The sequence below is a fragment of the Felis catus genome, chromosome E2, assembly GCF_018350175.1.
Source record: "Felis catus isolate Fca126 chromosome E2, F.catus_Fca126_mat1.0, whole genome shotgun sequence".
Classification (NCBI taxonomy): Eukaryota; Metazoa; Chordata; class Mammalia; order Carnivora; family Felidae; genus Felis; species Felis catus.
In genome coordinates this window covers 57483491-57502277 of record NC_058382.1, presented here as the reverse complement: position 1 = coordinate 57502277, position 18787 = coordinate 57483491, and the positions used below count along the sequence as shown (strand labels likewise).

Below are 18787 nucleotides of genomic sequence, written 5' to 3'. Positions count from 1 at the left end.
AGGGTGGAGTGCATGTTGATGAAGAAGACGCTGACGTCCCCTCCTCCCCCACTGCCCGCCTCATGGCATCATTATAAAGACCAAATGAGGGGCGCCTGGGTGACTCCGTGGGCTGAGCGTCCGACTCTTGGTTTCGGCTCAGGTCACGATCCCAGGGCTGTGTTCCGTGTCCCAGGTTCCGTGTCCTTTAAGAAATCGGCACCGTGGAGCCTCCTGGCTTGGCCTCTAGCGTCTGGGTCAGGAGTCCGTGGCCTGCAGAGGACCGTGTTCCTTGGCTCCCTTGTGACAGGTGGTTGCCCCTCCAGACAGCTTCTTGGCCAACTTGTGCTCAGGCTTTGAGGTCCTAACGAGGCAGAGAACTTAATCAGCCCCAGACTGTCGTAAACCTATATACGCTGTGTGGGATTCAGCACAGAAGCACCTGGAAAGTCTAGGAAGGAAGATGCCTTGGGTTTTAAGAAAAATACAGGAAAATAAAAAAAGGCCTCAGATGTGGTCCTTTGGCCAGCAGCGTTTGTGTCGCCGGGGAGCCACTTAGAAACGCAGGCCCCGGGGCCCCATCCGAGACCCGAGGCCTCGGAATCTGCACATTAGCAGGATCCCCGAGCGATTCAGATACACACGGACGTGTCAGAAGCACAGCTCCCCACTGTCGTTGGGAACCTGAGGAATCCTACAGCCGGCAGCTAAAAGCCCTGCCAGGATGGAATAGGTGATCGAGCAGCTAGTAGGAGACGAGCCCCCTCCCGCCCCCGCCCAGAACAGTCCCACGCGGGCGTCTCCAGCCAGGGATTGAGATGAGCTCTCTGCGATCATCGCGATTAAAATATGAACCGTTTGGGAACCCAGCTGAGGAAGGATCTATGATTTCCTCAGTAAAAAAACACAGAATTTCGGTGGAAAACACAAAGAGGGGCTTCATCAAAGGGGGACCCCGACAATCTAGAAGGTCATCGTCAGCCAGGGGCGGTTCCGCCCCCCAGAGGACGGTTGCTGTCCCTGGGGCGGAGGGGTGATCCTGCATCTAGCGAGTGGAGGCCAGGGATTCTGCTCAGGACGGTCCCCACCGTAAAGAGCGAGTTCCGGCCGTGAGCTAGACGTGGCCCGCGGTCCTGGAGCCGTATCCCACAGCAAGATCGGGGCCACGCGATCCTCCCCAACTCCCACCCCGCAGCTCAGTTCCTATTCCGAGCAGGGCCTCCGGGGCTCAGAAGACTTGAGGAAGGTCTCCCTACATAAGATCCAGAATTTGAGCCCTTCCCTGAGCGTGTGAGGGATGGGCGGGGGGGTGGGGGGTGGAGGTTGCAGGGGTCGTGGCCACAGAGGCCTGGGTTCAGATCCCAGCACGGCCTCGAACTGCCCATGTGGCCGTGGGAGCGTCACGTGTTCCTTCTGAACCCCCGTTTCCCAGCTGTGAATTGGGCCTCGGAGGCTGTGGTGGCAATGCTGGGTTAAACGAGGGAATGTCGGGGGCGCCCGGTGGCTCAGTCGGTTAAGCATCGGACCCTTGGTTTCAGTCCTGGTCATGATCTCCCGATTCGTGAGATCGAGCCCCGCATCGGGCTCTGTGCTGACAATGCTGAACCTGCTTGGGATTCTCTCCCTCTCTGCCCCTCCCCTGCTCGTGCCCTCTCCTCTCTCTCTCCCTCTCTCTCTCTCTCTCTCTCTCTCTCAAAATGAATAAACATTTTTTTTAAATGAGGGAATGTTGGCCGAGGTCCGTGTTGAGCGCCTGCCACGTTGCCCTGGGTGCCTTCCGGCTCGTGGCTGCTCCCTGGGGACACCGTCCTGGGACGTTTTAACTGAGCCCCGTGCCCTCTCCTTGCTGTTCCGGCAGATGACGTCCGATTGTTCGCCTTCGTGCGTTTCACCACCGGGGATGCCATGAGCAAGAGGTCCAAGTTTGCCCTCATCACGTGGATTGGTGAGAACGTCAGCGGGCTGCAGCGAGCCAAAACGGGCACGGACAAGACCCTGGTGAAGGAGGTAGTGCAGGTAATTGGCTTTGTGCTCTTTCCGAGGCTGGGCGGGTCACGCCCCACTCAGGGTCGCCGTCCCCAGGGACAGAGCAGGCCGGGGTTGGCGCCTGTGACTGAAAGCAAGCTGGGCCACATCTCCGTGCCGCCAGAGCCACCGGCGAAATGTCACCGCAGTTGTATGCAGGGTGTGGGCTCAGGACTTGACCACCACGTCGTGGAAACATGGAGGCTGGGGGCCCACCTTTGAGGTCGTGAGGTTCATGAGGAAGGGGGCTGGAAGGACGACCAAAATGGGGACCTCTACCTGCTTGGATCGCGGGGGATCATGGTTGGCTCCCAGTGGTGGCCATGACGACCCAATGGGCACCTTCATGCATGGCCTCCCTGAACGGTGCCTGGCACACAGTAGGTACTCAATAACACTTATCCCCCAGTCCTTGCTAGATCAGCAGGAAGAGGGGGAGGTGGGAACACCCTTGGTTTTGTCTCCGAGCTCCTGACACTTCCCCTAGAGGGTTTCTGTTTCCAAGCGGACATATCACAGATCGGTACTGGTGGAAGCTTCCGAGGTGGTTCGTTTGGGGCTAAGGCTTGGGGTCACACTGAGAAGAGAAAGTCTGAATTCCAGAAAGAGAATCCAGGGGAAGGGAGGCAAAGGAGCGCTCTCTCCTTCCCGGAGTGTTCTCCGTCTCGCAAAAGGGTTCCTCAAAGCCCACGATCGGGACATGATGGCGGACGGACGGGTATGGGCTTTCCTTCGGAGGGGATGAAAATATCCTTGAACTGACTGGCGTGATGCTTGCACGTATCCACGAATGTGTGAAAAGCCACTCACTGCGTTGTAAAAACCCAGACCAGCAGCACGCACAGAAACAGGCCGCACGGAACGCGGTATCGTGGATCGGATCCTGGCACGGAAAAGCCAGTGGCATCAGAACGGGGCCAGGGGTTTCGTTAAGGGTAACGCGTCAGTGTTGGCTTCTCAGTTGCGAGAAACGTACCGCAGCAACGGAAGACCGTAACAGAGTGTGGGATGTGTGGGAGCTCTCGCACTGTCTCCTGCAGCTTTTCTGTGAATCTAAAATCATCCCTCGCGGAAAACTTTGATTTAACAAATTATATTAGGAAAGAGAAAAAGAAGGCCCTCCGTTGCATGATCGTGGCCCATTTCTTCCCACCGACCTCTGCGCGTCCCCGCGGTCACAGCCTGCAAATCGCACGCGAGGGGGCATCTCCTGAATGATGTGGCTGCCGGCTCCGGGATGCGCGCTTTTCTGGTGGCGGAGTGTTCCTTTGCCAAGTGCGTCGTCATGGGCCGAATGTTCCCCTGGTCTCGGCCCATCGAGTTGCTGCCAGTTTTTATTTTCCTAGATAACCCTTTTCATACACACGGCTCCTCTGCCTCCCCCGCTGACTTATGTCTTTGGGGTACATGTTCAGGAGGCGGGGTTCCAGAGTTAATAGACACAAAAATCATCTTAAAAAGGTGCGAGGCGTCAGATTACCTTCTAGAACCGGGTTAGCACCGTGTCTGGGACATAGTATGTGCTTAATGTATGTCGTTGATTTCACATTCTGATCCGCGTTACTGGTTAATACCACTGGCTGCACCCTGTCCGGCATGGACCCTCGCTTTGGAAAGCCACCTGCTCAAACCAGGGCCGTGGTAATGGTCAACCGGCCATCAGGGGTCTCCTTTATGGCGGCAGCCTGTTCCGTGGCCAAAGGTCTCCCGCTGAATTCCTCCTTGCACGCTATTCCTCTCCCCTCGGCGGCCCGGGAGAGAGCGCCTGGCCTGGGTGACGTCCAGTGGGGCAATCTTCTGAATCTCGCAGGGCTCCGTTTTCCTTTCCACTTAAAATAATTGGGGTAAAAATTCAATAACGTCAAATTGCTCATTTTGCCCATTTTAGTTTATTTATTTTTTTAAAGAAATCTATTTTTTAATGTGTATTCACTTTTGAGAGACAGACAGAACACGAGCAGGGGAGAGGCAGAGAGAGAGGGGGACACAGAATCCGAAGCAGGCTCCGGGCTCCGAGCTGTCAGCACAGAGCCCAACGCGGGGCTCGAACTCACGGACCGCGAGATCATGCCCTGAGCCCAAGTCGGCCGCTTAACCAACTGAGCCACCCAGGCGCCCCTCATTTTGCCCATTTTAAAGCCTATGACTCAGTGGCCTGGAAGCACATTTCCAGCGTTGAGCAGCCGTCACCCCTGTCTAGTTCCAGAACTTTTCCATCACCTCCAAGGGAAACTCCGTCTCCGTGAGCAGAGCTCCGGGAGAGTTCCTTTTGGGTCTAGCGCTCATCCCAGTTTGGCTCAGCGAGCCAGTGACCGAGGGTGATTTGGGGAAATAGAATTCTTTGGTGGCGAGTTTCACTTGGGACTCTTGGCCATCATCCATTGGTTGGCGAGTTCAAAGATGTGAAAGCGAAAAACGGAATTGCCTGACTCTCTAAACTGGGAAGTGCAGGGTTACTGGGCTTTAGGCGTGGCTGGGTTCTGGGCTCAAGCAATAGCTTCCCCTCATCATTCTTTTCTCTTGAGTTTAGCCTTCAGCGGCCTCTGTACAGCAGAAGTGGTCCAGGCTCTGGTGGTTCCTCTGGGTGTTGATCCCAAGGGACGATAGAGCCCTCGGCGTCAATCACTCCCTTATAAAGGACCCTGATTGGCTCAACTCAGGTCACATGCACATCCTGTGGGCAGGGAGGCGGGGCTTCGTGTTAAAGGGATGCCGATGAATGAACCGCTCAGACGTCACTTGGGTGGGGGAGCTGGGGCGCCATCTTGACCTGCAGGTGCCGTGTTGCATTTTGACCGTTACCTTTTGTGCGTTCCACTCTTGCATTTAAAAGGGTTTAGTATCTGAAGCTAAAACGAAGGGTTGAGTGGGTTGATGTGCTGGGTCATATTCTGCTTGGACGTATCCCGAAGTGTTTGCATTTGATTTTATTTTTTTATGTTTATGTTTATTTTTCTTAGTGTTTTCATTTTAAAAATGTGCTCCTTGGTCGATGGCATCATACCTTTACAGGAACCTCGTTTCGCTTTGTCCGGCGAAGGGGCAGAGCTTTTTGAGCTAGGCGCTGTGGGTTCAGATTTCAGCTCTGGGCGGCCTTGGGCACGTTGCTTACTTTCTCCGGGCCTCCCGGTCCCCTGAAGTCCAAGAACGGGAGTAAAGTAGCATCTGCCTCTTGGACCACAGCCTCCGCCATCAACGACGCCGGAAGGTCCTGGCGCCGGGGCGCCTGCGTGGCCGAGACGAGCTTCCGGGCGGGTCGGGCCGGACAGTAGCGACGCCCGGGCTTGAGTCCGGGGGCTGCGCGGAGGGGACAGCACGCGTGGCTGCCTCGCCGCGGCTGTCGTCTGCCGCACAGGAGTGCGCGTTGTTCTGGCGCCTGTGGGGAATTACGGGGACAATGCAGCCACCATTGTCCGGGGCCCGCTGTCCGTGCTGGGCCAGGCTGTCTTGACTGGGAGCAGACTCTGTCACTGATGTGTCGTGCTTGCCTTGCAGAATGTCTCTATTCACGTGATCCTTTTATTTATTTTTTGATGTCCTCTGAACGTTCCGGAGTGGGAACAGCCAGAGGGCGCGGCTCCGCTCTCAGCCTGGGCAGAGGAGAGCGGTGTTGTTTCCCCCAAGGGGCAGGGGAGGCAGGAAGGACCGACGTTTCAGGGACTCTGCAACCATCAGCTTAATGTGTATTCTGATGGCTCCTGAGCCCCGGGAGCGGGGTCGGCTTCAATTCTGGACCCCTTCCCACCTCCCAGATATACCTAACACTCAGGAGGGAAAAGTCCCATATGGCAATCGTGTATTCTTTGCCGAACAGGCCGCTTCTATCACTGTCCCCATTTTAGAGATAAGGGGCCTGGGACCCAAGGAGGCTGAGTAATTTGCTCAAGCTCCCAGCGCCTGGACGCGGTGGCACTCCACCCAGCGCCCAGACTGCCTGGCCCCGGAGCCCCGACGCTGTCACCTTGCCCTCCTGCACGTTTCCAAAGTCCTCAGCCCCAAGGAAATGTTCTGAGGCCACGTGCGGGTCGGAAACCCTACCTTTGCAGGATCACACGGCACATTAAACGCTCTGAGAAGTTGTGCAGCAAGAAATAAACCTCTTAGATTTATTTTCAGACATACTTCATCTTCTTTTTTTTTTTTAAATTTTTTTTTTCAACGTTTATTTATTTTGGGGACAGAGAGAGACAGAGCATGAACGGGGGAGGGGCAGAGAGAGAGGGAGACACAGAATGGAAAACAGGCTCCAGGCTCTGAGCCGTCAGCCCAGAGCCCGACGCGGGGCTTGAACTCACGGACCGCGAGATCGTGACCTGGCTGAAGTCGGGCTCTGCGCCCGACATACTTCATCTGCGCCACCCAGGCGCCCTGACATACTTCATCTTCTTGATGGTAGAGCCTTAACAAAAATTCTGGAAACGGAATATCATGACTCTGCAAATTGCGCCTGGGTGGCTCGGTCGGTGGAGCGGCCGACTTCGGCTCAGGTCGCGATCTCACGGTTCGTGGGTTCGAGCCCCGCGTCGGGCTCTGTGCCGACGGCTCGGAGCCCGGAGCCTGCTTGGGATTCTGCGTCTCCCTCTCTCTGACCCTTTCCCACTCACGCTTCTGCCTCTCTCAAGATAAACATGTTTAAAAAATAAATACATGAATAAAAATGCTGCTGTGTCCAACGGAAAAGGTCATGGGCTGAAGGGGGAGGGAGACCCAAGGTGATACTCTAGCTCCATTAACCCTTTGCTTTAGGACCTCGGGCAAGTAACTTTATCTTTAGAATCTGTGAAAAAGGTGTTATGAAAAAGAGAACGCAAATGTCCACAGAGCTGTTGCAAAGGATCCAGAAATGCAAAGGATGTAAAAAAAGTTTTCTGTTTTGGTGACTGGTGAACTTCTATTCGTCCTTCAAAACCCTCATTCTTTACTCCATTCTCCTACCAGCCTCAGGCAGAATTTCTCCTTCACGTGTTTCTGCTATGATCCCATGAACTACAGGTCCCATTTACGTATAATCAAAGGACCCTCGAAAGGAATCTCGAGGGCAGGGGCCATGCCTGCTTTATTACGGAACACTCCTCGTACCCGGAAACGCACCAAAACAGGTGCGAAAAAGTAAAGAAACACATCTGTTCACACGGGCTGGCTTCGGACGGTGTCTTACTCTGCGTATCCCTAGGACAGAAGAACGTTCCTACATGTTCCATAACCGGTGTCAGGATTGGATTAAATTGTGGAAGCCAGTTACCCTCAGGGAGGGCTTTGGCGGTAGGGCTGGAGTTTCCAGAGGCTCTGCTTTCGTTGCAATAGAGAAGCTGGCTGGGTCGCCCGGGAGAAAGCCGCGCTCCTCCGTGGGACGAGATTCGTGGGGTCCCCGCTCTGCCTTCAGAGCCTCGGTGCCGCCCAGCACTCGGGGGACCGGCTCTGGCTGCTTCGTGGCCCTCCAGAGGATTTCCGCTATTCGTTTTCACCGGGGAATGTGTACGCTTCTTCAAGCTCGGGGTTTATGGAAAGGCCCTTTATTCTCGGAGCCGGAGAGGGCCTTCTGTGCCCCGTGCGTTTCACCTGGGCCTGGGCTCGGGCAAAGGGGCTCTCTGTGGCCTGTGGCCCATGTTTGAGACCCAAACGACCTGATCGGAAATCCAACGCCCCGGCAGCCCGTGAAGGGGGTGGGTGGGTATCGCGGAGAGGGGCCGGGTGCGGTTATCACACCCAACATACAGATGGGGAAGCTGAGGCTCGGAGGGAGGAGCCAAGGCGAGCGTTGAGGCAGAGAAGCAGATGGGGGGGTCAGAGGCCGCCTTCAGGTTGGGGAGCCCCACGGCCCCCTCTGGGCTCCTGCTGCTAAGAAGTTGCAAGCTCCAGTCGGGAAGGGAGGAAGCTGTCCCACACCCGGAGCCTAGCACAAAAATGGAAGCCGCCGTCACAAGCAAAGAGCGCTGCCCGGCGGGCTGGGGCCTGGGTGGCCCTCGCTAAGCCCCGGACGGGTCCCCGCCCTCCGCCAGCCCGTGGTGGCACGGCCCCTGCCTGGTCACCCTCCAGCAGCTGGCCTCCTGGTGCCCCGTGCAGCAATCCCTTCGGCTGTCACCAGCATGCAGTTTAACCCCCATGGCGGGGACGGGGTCAGAACGCAGGCAGGTCCCGGAGCACCGAGTCCAGACGGTTCCTGTTCACATGTGACACGCGTACCCCACGTTCTCGTTGGGGTTCTGTGGAGCCGCCTGTACTCTTTTTTTTTTCAGATATTTTTTAAAAAATGCTTATTTAAGAGAGAGAGAGAGAGAGAGTGCACAGGCAGAGGAAGGGCAGAGAGAGAGGGGGAGACACAGAATCCGAAGCGGGCTCCAGGCTCCGAGCTGTCAGCACAGAGCCCGACGCGGGGCTCGAACTCAGGAACCCCGAGATCATGACCTGAGCCGCAGTCGGATGCTTCACCGACGGAGCCCCCCAGGCGCCCCGAAGCTGTCTCTGCTCCTGGCGTCTTGTGTGTGTCGTTTGGATTTTTCCTCCCTGTTTCTTGTCCCTTCCCTGTACCGCTCCTCACTTTTGTATTTATCTTGTCATTTTCTGTCCCTGGATATGCTGCCTTTCAGACTCCCTTCTGGAACAAGCCCCAGGCACCCTGGTTTCTCCCCCGTGGTGGTGCATCGCAGGGCCTTGTGGTTGTTAAAAAACGGTTCAGAGGCACCTGGGTGGCTCAGTCGGTTGAGCATCCGACTTCGGCTCGTGGCATGATCTCGCGGTCCGTGGGTTCGAGCCCCGCGTCGGGCTCTGTGCTGACAGCCTGGAGCCTGCTTCCGATTCTGTGCCTCCCTCTCTCTCTGCCACGCTCTGTCTCTCTCTCTCTCTTAAAAAATAAAGAAACATTAAAAAAATTTTTTGAAAGTGGCAAAATGAAGGCACAAAAGAACGATCAGCCGCGATCCCTCACCTCACGCAGAGATTTCTGATTGCCGCGGCTTCCGGTGGAGCCCTTGCCAATGGAACGTGTTTTACGAAGGTGATTAGTCATAGCAGAGGTACCTGTGTCCTCTTAACGCTTCGTAAGTTGGCTTTCACCATTTTAGCGTCTGCGTGCTGCTGTGTTCAGCGGAGTGCCCGTGTGTGTGCACACGGGCACGCTCTCCCGGCAGGGGGGGGGGGGGGGAGTCGTGGCTCCCAGGCCCAGCCCAGCACTCGGCAGGTGCGACCTTTGTCGGGCTACTTCCCTAACCTGAGTTTGAGCCTCCTCCTCTGAAAGTTCGGCACGAGCATCTCTGGCTGACGCGTGGAGTCGCAAAAATTAAATGAAATACCCTATCAAAGTGCCTGATGTCGGGGTGCCTGGGTGGCGCGGTCGGTTAAGCGTCCGACTTCAGCCGGGTCACGATCTCGCGGTCCGTGAGTTCGAGCCCCGCGTCGGGCTCTGGGCTGATGGCTCGGAGCCTGGAGCCTGTTTCCGATTCTGTGTCTCCCTCTCTCTCTGCCCCTCCCCCGTTCATGCTCTGTCTCTCTCTGTCCCAAAAATAAATAAACGTTGAAAAAAAAAAAAATTCAGAGTGCCTGATGTGTATGAGGGGTTTGATGGCGATGCTGTTTACTTATTCGGCTTTTGTCGAAAAGTGAAAACAGTCTGGTGTTTACGGACAACGAACATCTGTGCGTATATATTATAATTAGGAAAAAAAATCTGTTGAATTATTTCCCGGGCAACATTCCCCCAAGTGGGCGTGGCTGGGGAACAAGAAACGACGGGCACGATTTTGACCGGGCGGAAATTGAACACCCCAGCCCGGATTGCACTGTGCTTGCCAGTTGGTCGACAGCTGGGGCTCTGGGTTAAGGAGGCTTCTGATGCGAAGTCTGGACTCGTGAGGAAAGTGCCACGATTGGTTATGTCTGCCGTGGATGCGGGAGGAGTGACGTGTGTTTCCCACATTCCTGATCTGGACGTAGGCGTAGTCAGACATCAGGCAGAGGGGAGTCGGGGCTTCTGTCAGTGTCCACGGTCAGGAAAGCGGGGGTCAGAACCTAGGCAGTCACCCAAGTTTTAAAGAGGTGGGTGGCCCTGCCGGGGTCAGGATTCGAGGCATATGGACAACTGTCCCTAATAGGTTTTGGCCCAGACTTACCCACAGCGTGTTCCAGGATGTCATGCCTCCTTGCCATCCGTCTGCGTTGGACGATTCCCTGAATCGTGCCCACCTGAAACCTGACTGCGTGCCTCTCTCGTGGCCTTTGTTTTCTCTCCCCCGCGAAGGAGGGTCACATCATTCACGAGATGCTCAGGTGACGTATGTGCCTTTGTTCCCGAACCTGCCGAACACCAGACTGTACGATTTTGGTGTTTGTGTTTTTCTTGTTTCTCTGATGACTCATGGCTGTTATAAGAACCTGTTCTTTTTGAGTAAATTACACTTCGCTGGAAGGATTTTGAGAAGCTGGGTCTTTGAAGCTCTTTAGAATGGTTGTAGGTGGGCAAGCGTGGGGGGCCCAGGAGGGGTTGCAGCTGAATGCCCAGCGGGTTCGATGCTGTGCATTTTCATCTGACACATGGTCCTGGGAGGGTGTCCTTTCTCCTAGCAAGATTCAGGCGGCAGGGTACCAACTGCTTTCCTTCAGCACACTGAGGTCTTTGGTTTCTAATTAATCTCCACCCACTTGGGGGAAAGATACATGATCGTGGCCAGCGTGTGTCTTGTCTTGTGTCTCACACACACAGGAGGAGAGAGCCTATTCCCCACACGTCTACGCAAGGGTTTGGGACGGGCCACGTCGGACCTTCCTTTTGAAGACGGGCCTTCCTTTTGAAGGCCAGGCTCTAATCCCATAGTTGGCTGTTCTGTGCCAGTTTTTTTTTTCCCTATTGCCCATCAGATTCTGGCATCTGAGGTGGGATTTTGTCCCACGCGCTCCGATGGCTTAAGTGCAAACCCGGGATGGCTGGTGGGAAGGTGTCAGAAGAGCCTGTTGCCTAGCCCTCTTCTTTCACGCAGCTAGAAACCAGGGCCCAGAGCCATTGGCTGCTTCCCTTAGGGCATTTTAGAGTCCTCTGCTTCTCCTTTTATGCTCTCAGACTCTCAGAGAGAGCCCTAGGTACCAGAATTTTGACTTCCCGGGACCTGGGAGAATGTCTGCTGTGCAGTAGGTGCTTCGTAAGCATGTGTTGGTTGTGTGAGTTGCATTAGCTCTCCTCATCTTTGGATACAATGAAGGTCACCTCTCTTACCATGCCCTGCTCTGTAGGAATGTGCATTGCTGACATCACAAACCTCACCGTTAAAGACTCCACGTTCCTCTTCTCTTCCCAGACCCTCCTCTGCACCCACATGGTCTGCACGGGTTAGCAACTCACCTTAGTCCTAATGTTCTGGGTATGAGACCTGACACTTCTACCCTGACAGGTTGTCCTCCCACGGCTCACCCCGTGTCCCACCCCAGCTTTTGGGTGTGCAGCTGGATTTGCTATCTTCTCTCTCCAAGGGCGAGGTGATGCCAGAGTCACTGCCTTGGTTATTCTCAGGAATTCCCCGGACTTTCCTCCACTAAAAGAAGGGTGGAGGTGAAGGAATCATCGTGGGTGAGAGAAGAGGAATGAGCCAGCACCCTATGCCTTCACACTCGAGTGTTTCAGGAAACTTTGGATCTCGGAGTCCCCTAGCAATCTTGCAAACAAAGGTGAACCAAGCCAGGATCACTCAAACTATCACCCAACGATTCTTGGGTACCCTCATGGAGCGTCTAAGCCCTTTGCACACTCGTCGGATCCACCTGACCAGGAGATGGAATCTTGGGGGGACAGGGAAGTGGGGGGTGGGGAGTGGTAGTTCGGGATGGGGGAGGGGGGTAAGTCCCTGGGGAGGGCCGGCTGCTGGAGATTCAAATGGACAACTGCCCCTTGTTTGTGTTCTGTCCAAACCTGCGGCACCCAGCATGCTTCAGGATTGACGCAGGGGTTTAAAGCCAGCCAGTTGGGAGCTGTTTGAAAATGACATGGTTTAAAACCAAAGATAGGAAAATGTTTTAGTGTTTTTTATTTTTTTAAATGTTTACTTATTTTTGAGAGAGAGAGAGAGAGAGAGAGAGAGCAGCGGAGGGGCAGAGAGAGAGGGAGACACAGAATCGGAAGCAGGCTCCAGGCTCCCAGCTGTCAGCACAGAGTCCGATGCGAGGCTCGAACCCTCGAACCGCGAGATCATGACCTGAGCCGAAGTCAGACGGTTAACCGACCGAGCCACCCAGGCACCCCAGCGCTTTTTAAACCAGCTTTGCAAATAGATTCTTGGCTGTGTACAGAGCCTGGTTCCTAACCTGTCCTCTAGAGTTGCCTTCCTTGGAACAGACCATTGGAAGCTTCCGCTAGAAACAATGTCTGTCTTCCATCTTTGAAATATGAACACGTGTGCACTTGAGAAAAGTCTCAGGGACAAATGTGTCCTCAACTTGGTTATTGGTTTCTAAGCCATCCTGGAGTCAGATTTAGATGGATGGGCCTCTTTCTTGGAAAAGTCCTGCCATGGCGCAAAAAAAAAAAAAAAAAAAAAAAAGTGGGGTGGGGTGGGGTGGGGGAGTGACCCTTTCTGGAAGCTATCAGACAGGGACAGAGTGTTCTTAGATATGACAAAGAAGATCTTTCTAGAACCATAGGTAACCCTACCTGCAGACCGGCACCTTTTTTTGCTTTGAAGTCTATGACATGTGGCTTTGGCAGCCTTGAGGGTATGACAGAGGCTGTCGTGGGGCGGGCAGTCTGGAGCAGAGGAAGGGAGAGGACAGGACAGACTAGGGTCAGGACCTGCCCCCACGACCCCTGCCATGAGGCTGCTGTGTGCCCGGGGATGAATAGCTTCCCCTCTCTGGGTCTCATGCTGCTTTTCAATCAAAGGAGGGGGTGAATGTCGGAGTTAAGGTTTCTTTTTTCTTTTCTTTCTTTTTTTTTTCAACTCCAGATCAAGACGAACATTTCCAGGCCTCCAGTCAGCTCAGCTCAGCTATTTTATGATTAATGTTTCTCCTTGACTGAACACATTATTCTTTCAGACTCTTTCCTGTTCTAGCTAGACCTGCCCCGCCACCAACCACACGCGGCTGCTGAGCTCTTGAGGTTTGGCACATCTGTACCGCTTTGGGCCGTATGTGGGCCATGTGCACCGGGTTCCTAAAACTTAATACGGAGAGAAGAACGTAGAAGGTCCCATGAGTGATTCTGTATGTCCGTAACCTGTTCAAATGGCAGTATTTGGGATACATAAAGTTAGATACAATCCTATGAAAGTATCACCTGTTTTTTGTTTGTTTGTTTTTTACTGTTTTCACTGTGGATGCTAGAAAATGAAAAATTCCCTATGTGTTAGCATTGCTCTGGGCCCTGTGTCCTTCCTAGTGAGGACATGCCTCTGTCTCTTGCAGCTTCTACCCCATGGGCTTATGGTTTTGCTGTTTCTGCCTCTTTTTGAAATGTCACAATGAAGCCCATCCCCCCCCCAGGGGCGCTGGTGTCCCCCCTCCCCAGTGGAAGGCCCGTCCTGAGGACTGCTGGAAAGGGACAGAGGTGGGGGAGGGAGGGGGTTGATGCAAGTTGGGTTTTAGATTGACTCAGACCTTCAGGGACTTTTTGTAGAGTCCACACCCTCAGGGGAAGTGTCAGCTCCCCTCTGAAGCCTCTGGGGGTGACGAGCATCCTGTGTGGGGGAGGCCTGTGAGGCCTGGTGGGGCCCCCTCCATATGGCTCCACCCCCTCCCTCTCCTTTGGCCCCCTGGAGGGCGGGTGCTGTTCCCATAGTGGGAGCAGATGGGGCTGCTTCTCTATGTACTTTTGTTTGGTATAATCATCGTTCTTACTAGCCTTTTGGTTTTTAAATCATGTCTCTGGTATGTAGCGTAGGGTTTCGGGGGGTGGTTTTGGTAGTCTAAGACATAGCTGTGTTGGGGGAGGGTAATTTTGCTCATTTACATTTATTGTTATGTCGTATTTTTACTGGATTCCATTATTCTGGATCGTTCCTCATTTTGGCCGTGATTTGGTTTGCCATATACCTGTGGTCTTAAGTTGGACGATGCATAGCTCCATTTACACTTTTACTGTAGATTTCTTAGGCCCTTATCAAACTTTTCTTAATCTAAATCTTCTAATGGCTAACAGACACAAACAGGACTGTTCTTATTTCTTTAGATTGCCATATATAGCTATCACAAGGCAGGGGAACTTCGGACTTCCTGCTAGAGGCCTCTCGAGATGTTGGCTTCCTCCTCCTGGGTCTGCTCTCTGCCTCTCCCCCGCGCCCCCCCCCCCCCCCTTGCCGCTTGGGCTCAGGTTGAGAAACACGTTAATTCTCAGTTCCCCTTTCTGCCCCAACTCGTGTTCCCTCACTGTAGTGAGGACAGACGGCACAGGATGACGGAATGGGACTAGAGAGTGTCAGAAGGACGTCTTGTCCTTCTGGGCTACACAATCTCTCCAAACCCAACCCTTGGGTCTTATCTTAAAGGAACACAGCTAATCTACTGAGGGAGGATTAAGTGAGAAAATGTGTGAGCCTACACCTGGCACATATTAGTTGCTTGATAAATATTAACCTTCCCCTCTCGCCTCCCAGTTAGTAGTCTTAGTTCCTTGGCCTGGCAAATGGTTTATCTTTATACTGTGAGGCTCAACCTTGAGTGTTCCCCTGGTTTAGTCATTGTTCTTGGAGGCATGGTGACTTTTTTTTTTTTCCAATAGAGGTGAAATTCACATAACCTAAAACTAACCGTTTTAAAACATAGAGTTCGTTGGTAGTTCTTCACAGTGTTGTGCAACCACTATCCCTGTCTAGTTCCAAGGCATCTTCATCGCCCCGGAAGAAACCCCGTCCCCATTACCAGTCACCCCATTCCACCCCCAGTCCTTGGAAACTGCCAATCTACTTCCTGTCTGTGTGGATTTGCCTTTTCTGGACATTTCATATAAAAGGGATCATAGAGCAGGCGATCTTTCACGTCTGGTGTCTTTCACTCAGCGTGACGGTTCTGAGACTCATCCGTGACGTTCGTTCCTTTTTGTGGCCGAATAATATTCCATTGTGTGGATAGACCGCAATTTGTCGGCGGACGTCTGGGTGGTTTCCACTTTAGGGGCTGTTACGAGTGATGCTGCTATGAATATTCGTGTACGAGTATTTGTGGGACCGTGTGCTTTATTTCCTCGTGTAGAGCTCTGGGGGGTGAAATGGCTGGGTCGCACTGAAGTGTTATAAGTTTGCCAATGCGTGACCGCGTCTGGTACCCGTAGGTGCTTAATAATGGCGGTAATTGTTAACACAATGTCCTTGTGGATTTCTTTTTTTTTTTTTTTAATGGGGATGATTTTTCTGACCTTCAGGCTTGTTACTTGTACCTTGGTAAGTTTCTCTGTATTCGTCTCTTTCACCATCCTGAAATTTTCCTTGTTTATCGAAGTCTTGTGACCCACATACCACAACAGCCGTTGATTCGTTGCTTCTTCCTGGCTCGGAGTTATCGGATAAGCCCGGTCACCCGCTTCACGCATTCATGCCACAGGCATTTACGGAGTGCCCCACGTGTGCCTGGCCTGTGGGATGTTATGGTTGAAGCCTGTGTCCTCTGGGGGCGGGAGGTGGGGGGGGACAGTGGCCGTACCCATTTAGCTCTTTGCTGTGGCTGAAACCAGCCGTTGCGGGAATATTCACACCATGGAAATGAGCAAAAGCTACTCACCGCTTGTCTTTCTTCCTGTCTCTTTTTTGTTCTGGAAGGCCTGGTGTTCCAGCCGGGCTTTCCAGCCTCCTCTCCTGCTGTTCTCCTGACAGGTTGGTCTTTCACAGACAGGGCAACTGAGGCCCGGGGAGTTGAAGGAACTTGCCCAAGGTCACGCAGCCAGAAAATGGCAGAGCCAGAATTCAGACCCGGGCTGACTTTGGCCCCACGTCCTTGGCCTCGGGCCTACACCGTACCCTGATGTCCCACGTTTTGTGATCTCCAGTCACGGTTTTTCTTTCTCTTGCCAAACCGCGCTACCACGCGATTGTCGTTTTGATCATTTCTTAGCGTTTTAGGTGCCAGGACTCGCTCGTGTGCCGTCTGAGCAACGTGTAGATCCTGTCCCTTCTTCACGGGAACTCTGTGTTTTCTTTTGTTCTTTTCTTGCAGAATTTTGCTAAAGAGTTTGTGATCAGCGATCGGAAGGAGCTGGAGGAAGATTTCATCAAGAGCGAGCTCAAGAAGGCGGGGGGAGCCAATTACGACGCCCAGACGGAGTAACCCCAGCCCTTCCCCTGCCCCTTGCAAAGTCATCTGCCTGCCCCCCGGGGGAGGGGACCGCGGCCTCAGCCACCAGCCCACCAGCCCGCCAGGGACGGGAGACGCAGTGAGAGGCACGCGCCTCCCTGTCTGCCGCCTGCCTCCCCTTCCCCGCTTCCCGCCCGAGCCCTGTTGCGCCCCATCTCCCGAAGCTCGCGGAACATGTTTCTTTTATCTCCTCTTCCTTTCCCCGCTCTTTCTCGTTCTAAGGAAAAATCATTTTGATCCCAAGGCCACGCACATCATCAGATCTGAGGTTCCCCCTGCGGTGACCCCCCTTTCCTGGCATTCTCTTGCACCGCAGCCCACCTGGCTTCTCCACCACCACCTTGCGTGGCTTGGGGGCCGCGCCCGTCGGGGGGCCGTCTTGGGAGCACCCTCGTTCATCCCATGCGTCAGGCTCGGACCCCCCCACAGCGTGCTCCGGGGGTCCCTCGCCCCTGCATTCAGAGTTGCCTAAGCTACCCATGCCCGGCAGTGACACATCGAAGCCTGACTCCGACCGAAGAGAAGAGAGAAAATTTGCCTTAACCGTCGCCCAGCAGCGGCTCGTTCCTACCCTTTTGCTCGGAACCCCACTGCGCGGCACGGAGTGGGGACACGGGTCCGAGTCCAGCTGTGACCTGGCATCTCTCAGGGTTCGCTTCAGGGGCTCCCAAGGTGATGAGGACGCCAGGGAGGGAGGCCGGGGTGCCGAGTGGGGATTCGGGCAGAACCCGATTCCTCGCTTTCGGGGGGCCCCCGCCGAGCCGCCGGTGGAACGGACCCCCGCCTGCGTGGCCCCAGAAAGTCAGTGGTCCACACCACACGTCCAAACGCAGTTTTGTTCTCAAAGGAAGATGAGATTGGCTTGTTTCTTCATGCGCCCCATTCTTTTTCCTTCTTTCCTTGCTCATCTCATTTGGGGGTAGGAAGTCTGTGCTGTGTCGGGGCTGTGAACATCTGCCCTCAAACAGTTTACAGAAATAAATGTGGTTTTTTTTTTGTTTTTCAAAAAGAAACGAGTTTGCCTCATTTGTCTTAGGAAGCGTCTTCCTTCCCTGTAACAACGGAGGCAGTCGTCCTGTTCGGACCTAAGAGGCATTTATGGGGCTACTAGGGACAGAGGCACGTTCACATTCAGTAGCTTAATTTTTTTTTTTAATTTTTAAAATTATTATTTATTTATTTAAATTTAAGTATTTATTTATTTTTAAAAGAGACAGAGCGTGAGTGGGGGAGGGGCAGAGAGCGAGGGAGACACAGAATCCGAAGCAGGACCCAGGCTCCGAGCCGTCGGCACAGAGCCCGACGCGGGGCTCGAACTCCCAGACCGCGAGATCATGCCCTGAGCTGTAGTCGGCCGCCCCACCGACCGAGCCACCTAGGCGCCCCAGTAGCTTAATTTTTAACCACAACCTGAAGAACTAGATGCCATTTGTGTCCCTTTCATGGAAACTGAGGCTCAGAGAGACTGAGTGGGTCACCTGCGGCCGCCCAGCTAGAAAGCGGAGCTGGGATTCGAACCTCCGTCTCCCAGGGCCCCAGGCGCCGCATCTGGGAGGGCGGCGGAGAGTCCCTGCGTTTGAGAGGGTGACAACGCATCAGGGTTGTGACATTTGCCGAGTGGCCAGGACCGTCCACGCTGGCTTTTCAGGAAAGGCTGACGGAGAGCGCCCTCCTCGGCTGGGCTGCGACAGCCTTTCGGAGGCTGTCCTTGAGCCAAAGAACCATACTTCCGGGACACCAGCCCCGGGGGGACTCAGAATCAGGCCGGAGGAGTTTCAGACACACAGACAGCGGGCGCAGAGGAGCTGAGTGTGGGGCCGGGCAGGGCAGCACCCAAGACCGGCGCAGGGCTGAAGGCTGCCTACCGCCCCCCCCGCCACCACCCTGCCCCAGCCGCGATGGGGTTCGAATGCCTGCCCGTCTCCCTAAAGCTCAGTGGCTTTAGGCAAGTTACTGAACCTCTCTGGGCCCCAGTTTCCTCATCTGCAAAACCAGTAATACCTACCACCCGCCGGGATGGGTCGGAAGGCAGAAGGGGCGGGAAGGATTCTGCCGGTGTCCCCATCGGGGCTCCGCTCTCATGATGCCAGGCCCACCGCTAGGTCTGGTTAGCTCTGCGTGTCCCAGATTTTTCCCACACCCGGAACGGAGCGAGCCGAACTAGGTCTCCGGCTTCGCGGCACATGGGTTTTAACTCTGGTGAGAGAGCTGGAGACACTTACAGGTCAGGACAGGCCCCCTCTGGAAGAAAAGCCGGGCTCCAGGAGGGCAAGTTACGAGGGCCCCGGGCTTGGTCAGAGGCATCAAGGAGGGCTTCCCTGAGGAGGTGACGCCTGAAACCTGAAGGAGAGGAGCAGTGAGGTGGGTGGAGGGGGTCGGGGGACAGAGGCTCCGTGGGGATGTGTGCCCGGGGCAAGAAGCAAAGGGCGAAGCTGGGTTTGTGTGTCAAGGAGCTTGGATTTAATCTCAAGTGGCGGCTTGGCCTTTGCTGGGATTTCAGAGGGCACCTGAGGGGAGCGTGAGG

At 54.5% G+C, this 18787-nt stretch overlaps 1 protein-coding gene across 1 annotated transcript in view; it reads left to right on the top strand.

The window, feature by feature from the left end:
* Nucleotides 1-17272, top strand: part of COTL1 (coactosin like F-actin binding protein 1) — a 36944-nt gene extending 19672 nt beyond the window's left edge. The window contains exons 3-4 of the mRNA XM_003998318.5: nt 1838-1995; nt 16126-17272. Coding sequence (XP_003998367.2) covers nt 1838-1995; nt 16126-16236 — 269 coding nt within the window. The 3' untranslated portion in view covers nt 16237-17272. The remainder of the gene's footprint in view (nt 1-1837; nt 1996-16125) is intronic.
* Nucleotides 17273-18787: the final 1515 nt, after the last annotated feature.